The sequence below is a fragment of the Argentina anserina genome, chromosome 5 (assembly GCF_933775445.1).
Source record: "Argentina anserina chromosome 5, drPotAnse1.1, whole genome shotgun sequence".
Classification (NCBI taxonomy): domain Eukaryota; kingdom Viridiplantae; phylum Streptophyta; class Magnoliopsida; order Rosales; family Rosaceae; genus Argentina; species Argentina anserina.
The window spans coordinates 4,416,708-4,434,309 of record NC_065876.1 but is presented as its reverse complement, the minus strand read 5'-3'; the positions used below and the strand labels follow the sequence as shown (position 1 = coordinate 4,434,309).

General features: G+C 37.1%; 2 protein-coding genes across 2 annotated transcripts; both read right to left on the bottom strand.

Moving 5' to 3' along the window:
* On the bottom strand, positions 1 to 3,619 carry LOC126794023 (sialyltransferase-like protein 2). Its single transcript, XM_050520666.1, has 12 exons — positions 3,417 to 3,619; positions 3,230 to 3,303; positions 3,021 to 3,110; positions 2,762 to 2,839; positions 2,450 to 2,550; positions 2,174 to 2,366; positions 1,999 to 2,089; positions 1,861 to 1,925; positions 1,436 to 1,590; positions 1,227 to 1,308; positions 853 to 962; positions 1 to 391 (listed from the first exon to the last, which is right to left on the bottom strand). The coding sequence occupies exons 1-12, from the start codon at positions 3,502 to 3,504 to the stop codon at positions 205 to 207; spliced, it is 1,314 nt and encodes a 437-aa protein (XP_050376623.1). The 5' UTR covers positions 3,505 to 3,619; the 3' UTR covers positions 1 to 204.
* Positions 3,620 to 13,284: 9,665 nt separating this feature from the next.
* LOC126795011 (transcription factor bHLH137) lies at positions 13,285 to 15,776 on the bottom strand. Its single transcript, XM_050521820.1, has 8 exons — positions 15,250 to 15,776; positions 14,993 to 15,151; positions 14,721 to 14,786; positions 14,532 to 14,600; positions 14,336 to 14,419; positions 14,076 to 14,243; positions 13,793 to 13,925; positions 13,285 to 13,674 (listed from the first exon to the last, which is right to left on the bottom strand). The coding sequence occupies exons 1-7, from the start codon at positions 15,646 to 15,648 to the stop codon at positions 13,836 to 13,838; spliced, it is 1,035 nt and encodes a 344-aa protein (XP_050377777.1). The 5' UTR covers positions 15,649 to 15,776; the 3' UTR covers positions 13,285 to 13,674; positions 13,793 to 13,835.
* Between the last annotated feature and the right edge of the window lie 1,826 nt (positions 15,777 to 17,602).

Genomic DNA, 17,602 nt, shown 5'->3' with positions numbered 1-17,602 from the left:
ATGCAAGGCTGTGAGAAACTTACAACACTCTTTCAAAACTCTACATTGTGTAGTTCAGTTGACAATCTTCCTGAACAATTTTGAGCAGCATCTTTTTCTGGGTCCTTAGCTCTAGTATGGCATTTTTGACCAAGAACTTCAGCTTGCAAAATAACTGAGTTGCTCGGTCCAAATTGCAGTCCAATGACCTCTGTACTAACCGCTTCACACAGTGCAAAGCATACCATGACGGGGACTATGCTCAAGAGGATACAGGGTAGCGCTTTTCACATATTTCTGGTGTTCAATGGCAGCCTTTCTCAATTTGAGAAATGACGTAAGCTTCAGCTTGACTTGCTTCTTTACAATAGAACACATACGCAGTGGGGTTGCATATCCTGCTCCAATCCTCCTATACACACGAGCAAAAGCACATTATCACCTTTTGTAGTGGAAGATAATACTTATTTTAAGGCATGGAAACACACAATGCAATGCAGAACATAATCAATATTCTAAAGGAAACAGTGAATATCAACTGTAGAATAAAAGTACAGCAAGGAACAGCTCCTATTTGATAGAACTGTGCTCCTCTTCTCTTGCTTTAATTCTTATTTTTCCAAGTTTTATAACTATAACTAGTCAGTCCAAAGACCTGGCTGACTATTAGAAAAAAGAATTAAGAAAAATAGATGTGTAAAGTTTGATTGGGGATTGCTAGAAGTTCAGAAGTACAACAGTCAGTATATGAGATGCACAGAGGTGCACATTACTAACTCTTGATCAAACGCCCCCTCAGTGATAATATCTGCATACTTCAAAGAGCAAATGATCCGACATACCAGAAAAGTAGAATAAAAATCCCACGTTTACCTCATCCATTTCTCTGATGCAATTCTAGCAGCATTCATAGTACTACGGTCTGGTACCCAATGCACAACACGGTTTGGATCGGATCGAATAGGCGAATGAATTTTGATTAGCTTCACAAGAAAAAAAAACACATAAGTAATAAGTAAAGTTGAGATGGGGACCTCATCGAAAACACAGTGGATTGCTCTCACAATTCAAGCAAAGGTTATTCTGTATTTTTAAAATTTCAACTGAAATGAAACTCCATGTCTGGATTCTTTTCTAACAAAAGAGTTAAAGGATCATAATTGAAACAGACAAGGTTCACAGAATATACCAAAACATGTAAGACATAACTACTAAAATAGTTAATATGTGGAGATCTCTGAACTTACACCCAAACACTCCATCATCTGGTAGTATGCTCTGCCATGCAGAGGAGTATGGCCTTGTCGAGATTCGGAAAAGTATCTAGTCCTGAAACGATAGCCAACCTTTATTAGCCACATATATCAAACCCAAGGGATGCAAAGCAGACGCTTCTGCAGCACCAAGAAACCAAATCGTAGGAGATATAGACAGGCAGGATATGAAAGAAATTTACCATTCTTTATATCCAGGATCTACAGTGAAGCCATACATATCTACTGAGTCACAAATAGAGAGAGCGAATTCAAGAGCCTTGAGACCAGTTCCTTTTGCTGCAGAACCAAATGAAGCACCTAGTATGAGATATACGTGATTTTTTATTGGAATTTCCTGCAGATCATAAACCAAAAGTTATCAATGTAAATCAACAATAAAAAAATATAAAAGTAACTGACGGGAACATTATGAGAAGCAAAATGATTGAAGTTTGTGTTTACAAGATAGAGTTTTCAGACTTCCATAGTTGTAACATTCTAAATACTATACCACATTATAATATTAATTAACAGCATATGCAGGAACAAGAGGATCACTAGGTTCATTGGTTTAGTGTTAAGCTCAAGGACATGCATACAAGCTACAGATGAAAACTACACAAACCTGAATCATCTTGTTCATAGTGTCATGAATTGTTGTTTTGATGATCAAGACTTCCTTCCTGGACTCTGCAAAAATTGTAAATGCTTAGCAATCTCAATAGAAATGTCATATCTGTTACAAATGGACTACTTCTCATACCATCTAACTCCACAACTTTATCAAGAGCTTTAGCGGATCCCCGGTTAAGAAGCCGAAACGTACATTTCTTGCCCACGTGATCAGTATAGTTCTGTAATAGAACAAAAAAGGTCAGAAACTTACTCTCCAGTCATAAAGGTTACTATATATACTCCAAATATGCAGTCAGTTTGACCTGAATTGGTGCACCATTTTCTCTAACAACTGCATCATAACCATCTATCTCCCTACCAAACTTTGTTTTCAGAAGATCGCCCGAGTTTCCGATAACAGCACAACGGCCAAACATGTGAGGAACATATGGTGGTGTTTCAGGGAGTACCAGAGAAAGTTTCTCGACGCACAAAGTTTTATTTTTACAGCGGTCACTGCAATACAGAGATACTCTATCTCAATAATTATCCAAGACTTTTTTTTATTCTGAAAAAAGGTTATCGAGAATATATCTCACAGTTGTACTCCCTTATTAATCCTACGCCATGCATAATCTTCCCATCCATTTGGTAAAACATCAACGAACTCCCGGGTGAGTATTGTAGTACTGTTCCGCACCTGAGCAATCAACTCACTGAATAACAAATCAATTGTAAAAATCAAACTAGACAGCTGAAAGAGAAATCAGAGCAAGCAGAATAAATACATTATTGACAAGCATTCTTGGATGTTCATTTGATGACACACTTTCGACAGATATCAGTTCTTTAAGTCTTGTGTTCTTATCTAAGAATGATACATGCAGGAGCAGAGATAACACATCACTCACCTGTTCCCAAGTAGCCAAAGCTTCACAAAGATTAAAATCATACGATAAACCTTCAAGCTCGTTGGTTTTGGGATCTTTCTGTTTGCCACACAAAAGCATCAAACAATACATGAGCCATTGGAGAACAACATACAAATCATAGCACGCAATAAAAATGCAAACACATTCCAATTTCTCCAGACCATTGCTCGAAGATATTGTACATCAATACAAAAAACATTGTCTTCTGATTCTAAAAATGTGATTCAAAAATGCTCACCCATTTAGGAATGGTGTCCGCAGGAAATTTCATCGTAACTTCGCAAGAATCTTTACCACTCTCAGCTTGTAAACCTAATCCATTCGCAGCCTGCACAACAAGTCCTCATAAGGAACAAGAGTAACAACACCGAAATTGAAATCACTTCAAATCTAGCACATACATTACGACATCTCAAACTGAGAAGAAGGAAGAAGATGAAGACTCACCACGCATTTCTGGAAACGATTCTGCAGAGTTTGCAAAGCTTCCATATCTTCCTCCGTGAGCCGATTCAACTCATCTGCATAACAGAATTCACATCATTCAAGCACACACACACACACACACACACACATATATATATATATATATATATATATAGAGAGAGAGAGAGAGAGAGAGAGAGCAGTATACAGAGATCGGAGACTCCGGTGATGTAGATGAGGATGGCGACCAATCCAAACAGTAAAGCAATGACGAACGCTAACCGCAACAGCTTCATTGACTGAGATTCCAAGCTCTCCTACAGAATTCAAGAAGCTTCGATCCAACAATTTTTCTGTATCGCTCACACTTGCTCTGCTCTCCTTTATCTATTTGCTTCACTTTCTAGAATAAAAAAAAAACAGAGGAGAAGGATCAACAAGAAAACTTTCTCAAAAAAACGAGAGCTTAAAAGCAGAGATGGCCCAAATATTCATGGGCTTTTTTCTTTTTTATGAGCCCATATTTTTTCTTGGGGGAATTTGAACAGTTAACAAAACTACACAAGGAATCTGATCTTCTGACTTAAAAGGTCCTAATTCTTCAATTATCTTGTGCCCAAGACCCAAAGATTAGAGGACAGGAACACTGGTTTTGTTAATGTTGGGAGAATTTTTAGTTTTCATTATAACTAGCACACCCAATTTTCTTTTGTACTAGTTCTTGTTCTTGGTTCTCTTTCGTCCACCACAGTTATTTCACGGCTTGGGTTCTAAAGGGGAATCGTATGTTACTGATTCGAGTAAGTTCTACCTCTCGGTGGTGTGTTTTTCTACTATTTGTGTATTGAGAACATGTGTTTTGGACAATTTCATTCTGATTTAGTACTGCTCACTACCTTTGTCCTTTTAGTTGTGCTTGCAAGCATAGGTGGTTGGTGCGGTGGTTTAATCGTTTTTGTTGCTTTATTGTATTCGGTTGTAAAGCCTCTGGCTCATAGATTAACGGGTTATGGGTCTTCTATTACTCCTTCTACATCGATCGAGTTAGAGACTCATACTCTTAGTTGTATTTTCTGGCTCGCATTTGCACGTGTTGTAATTGAGTTTATCCCTTAATTAATTAAATAGTCATTTCTCACAAAAAAGCACACCCGATTCAAAATTGTCTTCTCAACCGGTAGTTATTATGATTTTAAAGTAATTATCGATCTACAAAATAGACTAGACATGCGGTTATTTTGTCTTTCGGTTCTCTCACCTCTAGGAGTATATATTGAGTAGAGCGATATTGCACCATGTATTGACACGAATACAAACTTTGAGTGCAACAGTGATCGAGTATTTTCTATCACTGAGAAATTAAAAATGAAACCCCACAAAATTACTTCTTTGGTCGACATTTTTGGATTACTCACCCGAAACAAATAAAAAATTGAATACGCAAACAAAACAAACGGTGGCTTGTATTCACCTACCTGCCATTGTCAATATCCCAGCAACAATATCATTTGCTACGACATTTTCCAAAAGGCAAATATGATTTTTTTTTTGAGGATTTGATGTTACGTATTCAAATAACAAGAATCTGTATTTATATGGAACTGAAGAAAACATAAACCAAATGGGGATCAAACTCCTTAGGGGGCACTTGCAGGGGGGGGCCGGGTCCCAATTCTAAAGGGCGTCTCCCATACCTTGTTAAATCAATGTCACCATTCTTCCTATCCCTCTCCTTCAACCAAAGACAACACACAGTCGACAAAGGCTATTCAATGACCTAAGTAGGGGGCGTCCCTCATTGCCATGCTGCTTTGCTCTCCTCTGGGGCCTTCGTGGGTCCGCCGTGGAGCCCGGATCCATTCGGCCGCAACCGCTACCGGCCTACACCGTCCAGAACCGCTGTGGCTCATCTGGTCCCAGCTGCTGCTGCTTCTGTTACCTCCTCACCAAAACGTCCACCTCTCTCGATCGATATGTATATGCGCTGCATGGGATTCTAAATTTATAACAATAAGACCGAATATGAGCGTGTCATTGTCTTTGAATTCTTCAAATTAAAACAACGAAATCAATTAGCTATTTGTGTTCACATGCAGCACCACTACATAGCCATAACAACATCAGGTGGTTATGAAGAGTTTCAACTTTTGTGGCATTCGATCAGGATGTTTCCGGGAAGCAGCGGTCAATTTCTGTTTCGCAATTGCGTGTGCCGACTGTGGAGTGCTACATTGGTTTGGCGATGGAGGTTGAGATCGATGTAGGTGCATAAAAAGATCGAGCAATAGTATTACCACACAATAGGCATTTTGTTTGATTATTGACTTCAACTAAAAGCAAGATTAGTGCAAGCTGTAGGTATTAGATGAGATACTATAGGGTCTCTTTCATGAAAAGGTACGATGAAGGACTAGATTAGAACTTCTTCACATAACGACGCTGCATGCGGAAGTCATTCTCATTCGACGTGAATTCATCTACATTCTACTAATAACTGGAAACCACTACAAGGTAGTGCAATGTATCTTGCCTAGTTGGGTGTGCTCCTCAGCCTAGGCTCGATTAACGAAACTATCAAAAGTGGCCAGAGAGGGACTGCAATGTCCTTGTAGGAAGACCTCGTCCAACAGATTAGTCCTTGCATTGGGCTTATGAAGTATTTGGGATACCATGAGTTTACTAAAAATAATAATAACGGGAGCCTGGAGGATCATTTGCCTGCTGCTAAGCTAAAATTTCTGTAAGCTAGATAATGATCTAACAACACATACAATCAAAACTAACACATCATGACACTCTCAACAGTAGTATACATTGTACACTGACAATGCCTAGATACACACATACATTATGATATAGATGCATCGACTCATCTTGGTTCCTAATATTGTATAATTTCCATCAACAAAAACTTAGTATACATCGATCTTGATTCTTTGATCATTTGATTTTGTTTATTAGTATACATTCCTGTTCCACCCAATTTATGTTCTTACAAGCTGCGGGGAAGTAAAGTGACCACATTTATTTATCTTTAATTCAACTTGAGTACGTGAAAGCTTTTAATTTTTTTTTATAACCATAACGTGTATAATTCAGACCACTAGTATGCATTTGTATTGATAATAATGGATGGTTAATTAACATGCCTTACGTGCACTCTTTGTTATAATAATGTATTTACACCCTGATCGAGCAACGAAAGTATACTTTCGATCACTTGATTGAAGTTAAATATCAAACATTATTGTCTCTCACGGTCGCTTTATTAGCAAGGACGCTCCATGTGTTAATTTGAACAATAGTCAGCATATTAATCTACTCAATCTCATGATCCATCCTTTTTAAGTCGCATAATTTGAATATGATTTCCGACAGTTTACATCCCTGACCTATACCCGCATTAACAGGCTTTCCAAAAGTCTAGATAATCCAAAACATAGGCGAATAACGTAATGGTCATGCAATTAAGTTCATATCATCGACTGAATCCGGCCATGATTAATCTAGCTTGAATGACTACTCATCCTTACATCAGGCAATTTATCATGATTAGTTTGTAGTAATCTGACTATTCGATAATTTGTACGTACTTTTAACTTGATAATATATTAAACTCATCGTAATTAGGTTTCTACTGGATGCATGATTACACTACATATCGCGCGCTCTTATATAGAAACAGAAACTGTATATATATACATTGATGCATCTAAGTCTCTGTTTACTGTTAAGTTCCATCCGATTTGTGTACTGGTGTATTGAGCTGTGCATTAAAAACCATGTGTTATGTTGCATCGGATATCAAATATTATATATATATATATACATGCATCTAATCCTTTGTCTTCAAGGATAAAGTCATTTATATATTTACGAGTCAAAATTTCATTGCGCTCTTGATACGTAGTAACAATAGAAGCATATTGGTACAATCCAAAATCCTCTAAACTCTAAACTTTACCACGTCTATATTAATGTAAAGCTTATGATTGGGATCTAATAATTGTTTTACAGTCATGTGTATACACGCAAGTATAGAGTGTGATGTTTAAGCAAAAGGGAGCAGTTTCTCTGTCTCACCTATAGTGGGACTAGTACTAATCGGGTTAATCTATTATACATTAATGTATGTTATACATCTCACATCAGACGTTTGACAACGAATATTATTTTTCTGACCTCACTCATAAAGCAATATCGACCGTCAGATATATAATGTATAACATACATTGATGTATATTATAATTTTCTATACTAATCAATGAAATTAAATTAACTCTCGGATATCAAAACATTTAAGAGGATTTAGGTACTGGACTACTAGTTGGGGGGTTGAGGTAGAACTTATTAATTACTAACTGCATATCTAGCTAATTAATTGGGGGGGGGGGGGGGGGCTTGAGATAGAAACTTCCCTGTACGAAGTTCAGTGTGTCACCTTAAGGAGACAATTCAATGATCGATCATCAATGCTCCGTTTACTTAATACTAGAGCTTGCTCATAGACTTTTGAAGTACGTATAATCGATGTTATATCGAAGTTCTTTAGAAGTTAAAACTTAAGATTCGATGATTAAATTTTTGCAGAGCTAGGAAATAGTAGTACTCATGAGTTGTTTTAATACTTTCAATTAGTTACATTGATTAATGCTGAGAGCATATTGCCATTAATAGTCGATCGAGTACTCGACGTGTCTCCGCCCTAGCAACATGTAGGACGAGCTATCCAGGGAACGACGCTTTAGGTTTTCATCACCTTTGGTTGAGCAACCAGCTATATATACTACCACGTATAATTCTAACTCCTTAATCGTCTTGGTACGGTCGAGGGCGTCCATCAGCTCAGAGGTTGACTACATGCGAATGATCACCTACTAATTAATCTATCTAGCTGCACTATTCAACCTCCATTACGTACCCGTTCGGAAAATGATAGAGTAAGACGACTGAATATCGATTAATACTGACCTAGCTAGTGCGCATCACGTACGATTCAGGCTCGATCCATTCATTATTGCACTCGGAAAATTATATATAGAAATTAGTGCGGGTTACTCACTAATTAACAACAGAGTAAGTGATACAAACCATCATAAACTCGATCATTCAAGCTCGATCATAGCCAGTCGACCACATCCTCATGAAGAAAATCTTATTCAAATATATATAATCCCATATATGCATGCATTTGAATATCCACAACCGTATTCAGGCTTCACCGATCTCACGCTTTTCATGAACACACCTGAGGGAATTCCTAAAGAAATTTCAAAAAGATTTATGAGGCATAGAATAGAGAATCAAAGTTGGACCGATCATCATCATTTATCGTAAGTTGTAGTTTGTAGAACTGACACAATCTGTCTACCCCATGATGCTCTCTGGTTTCAACTTCAAGCAGCTCGATGGGACTACAGGAGTAGTAGTGGAACTAGAATTTAGAGGGTAGGGGCCTAGGGAGGTCCAACTTTGAACATAGTAATTTGTAGCAATCAAACTAAAAAATAAACATTATATATAACCAATATGGTAATTACTAGTGTATAGTTGATGGTATATTCTTATAATTATCAATCATCTTGTAATTTTGGCAGGTATATTATTGGTAATAGTTGTCTAATACTTGAGTTTTGTTCATTTATAGGTTTATAGGTGCGCAGTACAAATTTCTTAAGGAGGGGGGGGGGGGTCCTATACAGTCAATTGCATGAAATCCCTTCTATTCCATAGTAAGATAACACATGTAATTAACATTTGGTAAGATGTTGAGGGGGATCCGGACCCCTAGAGCAATGTAGTTCCTGCCCCTGCTACTACCGGATAACATTAGCCAAATGACAAAGAGCTAGCTAGAGTTGAATTTTCTTTATTCACATTAATACAACGGTTCTATATGATTCAAGAGCTGTCATAGTTTATTATAGAATCGAATTAGCTACACCGGGTGGTCCGATTGATTTCTTAGAGCCTATAAAAGTATAACATGTGGGTCAATATTATAGGGGAAGATTCTTCTAAGCTCTTCCTCTTGGGAAATTTGGAAGCAAATGTGTAAAGCTGTAATGAAAAAGATTGCTCCAGATCCTACTGCCACAATTGATAGGATTCAAAGCAGTTTTTCATAGTGGTTTGCAGCTCAGCTTATTCTAGTGAATGACAGGGAGGGTAATGATACGGTTGCTTCATGGCTGCCTCCTCCTCCTAACTTTGTCAAAGTGAATTTCGATGCAGCTTGGAAGTCCACGCACCCTAACAGTGCGATAGGGCTGGTTATTCGTGACTTTAGGGGTGAGTGCATTGCATGTGCAAGTGTTTTGAGCTCCCACAATTCGGCGGTGGAGGCAGAGTCGAATGCCACTTTGTTAGGGCTTGAAAAGACAGCTAATATTAGTGTTAAGAAGGTTGTGGTGGAAGGGGACTGAAAAAAATTCATAAATGCTCTAAGGGGTGATGTATGTGCTAATTGGAGGTCGGTGCTTTTTTTAAGGAATGTGCTTCAGTTGAGCTCTTTGTTTGAGAAAGTTTTCTGAAATTGGATTCCGCGTAATGCTAACCGCGTTGTTGATGCCACGGCAAAGCTTGCAATGGAGAAGTTGTGCTCTACGGAGTGGGCAAATACGCCCCCAACTTCCCTCTTTTCGGTGTTGAGGAACGATGGTTTGCCGTGTCCTCATTAAGCCATGTTGTTCTCTTTACTAGTTACTTTGTCTAGCTAGTTTCTTGTTTTCGTTGTTTGTGCCCCCTCTTTTAATGATTTTTCAGTGAATTGACTAAAAAAAATGTGGGTCAATATAAAATAGCAGGTAGAACACAAAAACCACATGCATTGTTTTCCTCCATAGGGCCAGCTCAAGCATGTCGATCGATCTTTTTGCAAGCCAATTAACTCGCATATTTTAGCAAATTTTGGTCTTCCTACGACAATTTGGTTTGGCAGGATTTACCTCTGATCCGTAATAAGCCATATTTACAATTAGCTAATTAGGAATGAAGTTATTTTTTTCATCAAAAAGAGCATCTGTCACTGACATCTATTAAATTGTTATATTTAGCTAACATATGAGTTTTAGCAATTAATTTAATAATGTTGCTCTAACAATAATTGCTAAATATTTTGTTTTAAAATCTCGGCGACTGACACGATCGAGTGGAGCGAATAGCAATGCTTAAGTCAATTGACAAATTTAGCAAATTTATTTAGTAATTATCAAAGTTAGCAACCCTTAAGCAATTATGCTGGAGCTCAAAAAGTCAAAATTACCTCTAATATTGACAAATCATTAGAAAATTAAATTTCAATACCGGTGGAGATGCTTTAAAGTACTATTGCATATATGCATCTTTTATGTCCACTGATAAATAACTAATTGGCTTGTGGATAAATATATATATATATATATATACACTGTAGTAAAGATGATCGATCGAGTTGAGATAATGAATTCATGTCAGTGATGTCACCATGAATACCATCGATCGATCGACATTATAAAAGCGATGAATGATGCATCCCGCTCTGATCGTACCTCCTATCTGTATGTGATTGGTAGTAAGCACAGACTACGCCTCATATATAGAACTTAAAATTGATACCGTATAGTTTTTGGTTCATGCAGTAAATTCATTCATTATTGTCGTTCATTTGGTGAAGCATTATATACATGCAGTATATATCTGCGCGCAACTGCAATGGCCTTTGAGATTGATCGTTCTGTTAGTATCAGAATTCAGAACAACAATTATATCATCTTGTTTGGTAAATGCATTGAATGAGAAGCCTGCATGTGACAGTCATGTGTCCTCGAGGTAAAAATGATTTGATGGGAGTAGTGGTCCTCTAAATGAAACTGTATCAACATTCATACTTTGGGGAAGAGAACAATTATTTCGGCTCGATCGCCATCTTCTCATTTATGTTTCTTTTGGAGCTCGATGATCAACATGGCCGGGAGGCAAAAGCTTCCTCGATGCAATAGGTTTAACGAAGAAGAAAGACAAAATTTTAAGAACAGTACACGATATTTAACTCACTTATAAAATTGGTGTATATTGTTTCAAAACAATCTCAATAGTAGCCAAGATTGATAATTTGACCCGTTATAGTATAGCCGGTCAATAACTCCATTACTCTAATATAATTTTAAGGGTAAAATTGTTTCTTAAGTCTTAATGATAAACACATATCTATGTCATTTTTTTTTAGTTTCAATTTTTCTATTTTCTCTTACCTTGTTACCCACCCATTTGCTGACACCTCCACTTACCCATTCATTCATTTTCATATTCTCCTCTCTTTTTCACAAAAGAGAAACCCAGTATCCTTATGCAATTCAATTTCTTCGCTGTCAGTTTTGTGATGGTGTCTCAAAACTCAATCATATATCATCTTTGAGGATTATATTCAATTCCTATAGTTACCTCTCTCTTTCCAATAAAGGCTCATAGATATTATACACACTTCCACATCAATATTTTGAATCTAATCTAAAATATGCAGAGATCTAACACACACACCGCTGAAAAGCTTATGCATTCGAAATAGCTTGCAATCTTGCTTCTTTTGCCCAATCTGGATGCACCTGGAGTCAATATTGCTCAGGACAATCAGCAACCCAACACCGTCATGGCTAAGCTCTCTCTTCAGCACGTGCCAAGCTTCACAAGACTAACGTGCTTCGATCAATCAAACATTTGCTAGATTTCAAAGCTCTAAGCCCCTAGCTTTAACCCATTCTCGCTAGCTTCCAAAATACAAACTAAAAAAAGAATAAGAAAACAACGCCATCGTTGAGAAAAAGAAGAAGAAAATAAGTTTGCTCCGCCAGGCACCAGCGCTAGCAAAGTTAGTGGCCAACATTGCAACACACAAGGCGATGTGAGCAGGAATGCAGGGTAATGGTTGCGTTTTTTTTTTTGACATTATTTCATCACTTCTTGAAGAGACGGAATTGTCCTCAACATTTGACGGAGATCAAACCAAATGACGGAGAAATTAACGGTGTGTACCTATTTTACGTTGTAATTAGAACATCATGTACCATTTTGAATGATTCGAAAAAAAATATATCAATCTTATGAGTGGAGCATAAGTGGCGTACTATTATTAAAATTTTGCCTAGAAGAAAAATTACTTTGCATTAAACATCAATATTGATTTTGCCTCTCCCCTTCGGAAAATGTAAATAAATAAAAGGATGGCGGAGGTAGTGGTTCATCTATGATCAGGCTAAATGATGCAAAACATATTAAGTCTACGTTGCTCGATTCTTGTCCTATATATCAAACAGGACATTCAGAAACAGCAATCCGTCTTCACAAAGTTGTATAATTTTCTGTAAAGCCTAGGCTAGAATTACTAGCTTGTCTCATGTCTATATATTTGCTTGAAAAAGAGGCATGCCTAAAGTGATCGAGCACTTGTTGAATATTCATATGCGACTACCATATAATAATGTGATTCAATAATTTAAATTACATATTTTTGAGATTAATATAAGTAATTTTACGTATGATTTGACAACTCAGCTGGATGGTTTTTTGTTTTTCAATTGATGTCATTTAAGCTTCGTGGTGAATTTTGATACCACCGTTGGAGATACTCACTAGGTAGTTAATTTCGCAACACAAGTTATAGTGTTTCGAATAGAAAGAACTAAAGAAGAGGATAACCAGAATGTGATGAATTAATTTCAACCATATAATGTGCAAAAGACTTTAGTAATCGGCGTATATAATCTCCTGCTGCTGTAGATGTGATGCTCTGTCCAGAAAAATTTAGAACCTTTAGATAGGTGGGATAGGGGGAATTAACCTCAGAAAGCTCAGCTCACAAATAATAAACGCCAAGATTCCAACACAACAACTACATAACCAGTCATGTCAACTACACCCTCCCACGAAACCGAATCAAACATTCAAACCCATGCACCTTCCTCCATTCCAGGCTTTTTATTACTCTTCCTCTGCTTTCTCGATTTAAGAATTAAGAAGGCAAAGAAGAAAACTATCACAAGACGATAGAAATAGTTAACTGAAATAACAGGAAAAACTGTAACCACCTCAGAATCCATGAATGAGTCAAAGTATTCAATGATAAATTTTTATTACATTGTAATATCTAACAATGATAATACAAAGGTTACAGGGTTTCTTGGAATTTGTGCATGCAAATAATCCAGAATGGACAGGAACAAGGGATCTAGAAAAGATCTTGGTCTTCTTTGGTCGGGTTTCATCTGTCCTTTTTAATTTGTGTTCTTTCTTCATCCATTGAAATTGCTGCCCTCTAGCTCTACCTTTATTCATATATTGTACTTGAAAGTTGAAACCAATGCTTTTAGTTTAACTTGGTTGAAGAAGAAGCTAAGCTAAGCTAAAAGCAAAGCCAGTACGTGGTCTCCAATGGAACTGATACTTGGATTTGATTCTGAGATGTTGGATGCTTTATAGTTCCTCACAGAAAACTGGAAATTTAAGTGAGCTTTGTAAGTCAACAAAGTAAGGATATTTTTAAGAAGCTGATTAGAACCAGAACAGTGTTTATGTTTGAATAAAATTACGAGACAGGAATTGAGGGCCAACCATATACTTGGTAGGGCAGGCAGCTTCTTGTTGGTGCATGATATTAATTGAAAGAACACAAGTTGTTGAACCCAGATGGATTAAGAAAGCTTTGTCTTTGATCTTCCGCGTCCCACAATAGGCTCTCACTGTCCTGAAAATGATATGTTTGTCATGGTCAGAAAAATGTCATAGTATATTACAGCCTCAAGTTGTAACATCTTGCTATCTCAGGATAATTGGTTAACAATTTAACATATAACAAGTATATAACATATATATATATATATATATATATATATACCTGATGGAAGGCAGTCGGCCTCGGTGACGGCTGGAGTAGAAGAGAATCCAGAAACGGATAGTTGTTAATAGCTGCGGTGAAAGTGGTGGTGGCAGTGGTGGTAGAGGTATCAGCAAAATCTGCTGGCCGTGTTAGACTGCATTGTGGTCCAGTTGAAAATGGTGATGCCTGAACATTCATGTAGATATTATCAGCTTTTAAGAGATTTGGGTTGTTACTGATAGTTGAAAAAAATGTTTGAGCAAACTTTTAAGATGTACCTCTTGTTTGAACATCATATCACCAAGGTCTGGACCAAACTCATAGAGCATTGGATTCACAGAAGCAAGCTTCATTGAGAGGAACTGAAAAGAAAAGAAGCTGGTAATTAAAATATATCACACTGGCTAAAAAGTTCATTTTTTAACTATTACAACACCAGAGAGTAAAAAAAGATTGGTTCAATTATATTGGTACCTCCACTTGATTTTGTAGGGACTGAACATAATTGATAATCTCATCCAACATCACAGCCCTTCCAGTTACCTATTATTTAAGCAAATCCACATGAGTATGTCAGAAAATTAAACCATAAAACATATAAACAAGTCCTTATCTTTTTAACAAAGACAAGCTGAAGACAAGGAAGGAAGGGAGGTGCTCCACCTTGTCACAACCAGGAACAAGACGTTGCAGCATCTTCATCCTCTCACTGATTTTTTCTCTTCTTACCTGAAAAGCACAAAGCTACAAAATTAACATTGTGGGCATAATCTGAACATTGGCAAACCATAATAGGGCATATAATGAACTAATGAAGTTTAATGTTTTTGTCGATAAAAAAAAGGGGGAATCTGAAATGATAGGTGAAACTGGACTCCAAGTGTTTGTTTAAATGAAGTGTCTGAGAAACCAGTAGAAGTAGTAGGAAATAGTACCCTCTCAGCAAGGCTATGGCTATCTGTAGCTTGACCTCTTCTTGCTCTAACATGAATGTAACCTGTTGGAGGTTGCACCTCTTGTACAGCCTTCACTTGCTCTTTCTTTTCAGCTCTTGGTTTTTTCTCATCTTCAGCTTTCTTTTGCTTCTTATTAACCTTTAGAAGAAATCCAAAGTCAGAAACAAAGAACCCAAGTTCTGTAGAAAAGATATATATATATATATATATATATATATATGAAACTCTATGTTTACCTTGGACTGAGCAGAATGGGGCGATGAGACATTATTTCTGGTTCTTCTCTTCCTTTCCATGGGAGTCGTCACTTTCTGAGTAACCTGCTCACCCGTCTCAAGCTTATCCACCACAGATGAGGATTCTGGGCTCTGTTTCTTGGTCACAGAAGGCTCATTGTCACTGAAAGTAGCAATCTTCCCTGAGCTTTGATCAATACACGAACTGCTCTCAGCAACTCTTGCACTCTCAACATAAATATTCATTTGCTCAACTACTAAAGGCTCAGATGGGAAATGAGATTGAGAGAAATTGTTGCTGTTGTTGTTGGTATTAGTACTGGTGGGAGTGCCTGGAAAGAGAATAGAGTCAAAGAGAAAAGGGTGGTGGAGTAGATGCTGGTGAGAAAAGGCTGCCATGCTCTATATCTGCAGAGATAGAGGTTTGGAATTGGAAAACAGAAGAAGTAATCAAGAAAGTGATGGAAGAGGGGGGTTGCTGCTTGGCTTGGGTTGATGAAACAAGTGAAGGCAGAAGTAACAGTCAAGAAAAGTAGTGGGGGTCTCTGAGAGAAAACCAAGAAAGGCAGAGGCTTATATAGACTTACAGAGAGAGAGAGAGAGAGACAGAGAGAGACCTGAAGCCAAAATGTGTAAAATCTTTTGGTAACTCGTTCCATGCAAGGTTTCTCTGTACATTTGACCAGTCTTATCTCACCAATCTCTTTCCCTTTTCTCTTTCTGCATTAATATACAGATATAGATATACACATATATATACAACGGAAAATTATAATTAAGAAAAAGAACTGAAGGAGGTGACGGGGTTGGTCTTATTATGGCTATGTATATTATTATTTATGGTGGATAGCAGAATTATGGTCTTAGGAATCTAGGGAAATAAAGTTTACACTCCCTATATTATATATAATCCTCTTTTTGTAAGTTTTGAAGTGATTTTTTTTAAGAATAGACTTAACCGGACCAACTAGGGGTGAACACGCGTCACTAAGGTTCGGTTTTGGACAAAACTCATAACCCAACTTAAATTTATAATTTAGTTTGGTTCAGTTCGGTTTTTTCATTTTAGAGACTGTGACCCATAACCCGACCTAACCCGCACGGTTCGGTTCGGTTTTTTTTTTTTCGATTTTACCCGTATGTAAAATACGTAATATTAGACATTAATTTCAAAGTACAAAATTTAACATAAAGATGAAAAACAAAATGTCTAATTGATTATTCTATACCTAATTGGCTCTAACATCTTCACAATCTATATTTTAACTCAAGTACAAAAAACTCAATTGCATTCAAATAAGCGAGGAACAAAAATGTTCGCACTTCCTGTGGGTTTAAGTAATTGAACCTCACTAAGTCTGTCGTGTAGGTCGTATGGTTTGTCCAAACCGTCTTTCACGTCTCATATGAGCCGTTATTGATACTTATTCACTGAGAATATGAAACATTAATAGAATCATTGATTAAATAATTCAATTTTTAGAGTCACGGTACAAAGAGAGGCAACATGAAATGGAGATTGAGGGAGGAGGGAGGGGAAAAGAGGAAGGAAGGAGGAGTTATGTAAACTGGTATTGAGGAATGAAGTGAACTTTTAATATAATGCTAAATTAAGGAGTGAAGATTTAGAAATAGAGAGATGACCGTAAGTTTTTTTTTGTCTGAGATATTGTAACGACCCCAAAATTTCAAGCTTAAAAACTCAAAATTCTAAAGTCGTTAAACACCGAATAATCTCAAATAAATCGAAATCATAAAAGTGTAACAGCGGATCAATTCTGAGTTCTCAATACAACTCAGTCAACCAATTATTACAACCCCAATTTATAATCCATACATAAAATGGAATGTAATAATCCTCACAAATCACTCACAAATCTCACAAATGAAATTACACAACTTCTCACACACAAATCACGCTAAAACCTCACCACATGTAGGATACGAACGACTTCGAGCCTCTGTAGTCGTCACTCAACCCCCACTAATCAGCACCTGCAGAATTATCCCCTACACCATCGAATTGGTGCACCGGGATTGTAAACACAAACCCGGTAAGCTTATAGCTCGTATGAGTAAAATCAAAATATAATTCGCATATCAAAATATACGAAAGATCACAAAACAACAAATATAAATGCCCTCATGAGTCAATGGTCAGCCCATCTGGTTGACCCAAAGAAATATGAAAGAAAACGCTCATGAGGAAATTAAGTAACCCTTCTGGTTACCCAATGCATTTATAATACTGGTACCAAGAACGCTGGTACACATCTGTTACCCCTCTCGTAATACACCGTTGATATTGGATAGCCACCCGCTACCCAACATCCAAAATAAACTGAGTACCCAT

Coding starts and splice junctions, on each gene's coding strand:
- LOC126795011 (XM_050521820.1), bottom strand. CDS start 15,648: ATGGCAGCCTTTTCTCACCAGCATCTACTCCACCACCCTTTTCTCTTT. Junction 14,787..14,992: donor GCCATAGCCTTGCTGAGAGG/GTACTATTTCCT, acceptor TGTGCTTTTCAG/GTAAGAAGAGAAAAAATCAG. Junction 14,244..14,335: donor ATATGATGTTCAAACAAGAG/GTACATCTTAAA, acceptor ATGAATGTTCAG/GCATCACCATTTTCAACTGG.
- LOC126794023 (XM_050520666.1), bottom strand. CDS start 3,504: ATGAAGCTGTTGCGGTTAGCGTTCGTCATTGCTTTACTGTTTGGATTG. Junction 2,090..2,173: donor AAAATGGTGCACCAATTCAG/GTCAAACTGACT, acceptor GTTCTATTACAG/AACTATACTGATCACGTGGG. Junction 1,309..1,435: donor GATCCTGGATATAAAGAATG/GTAAATTTCTTT, acceptor CTATCGTTTCAG/GACTAGATACTTTTCCGAAT.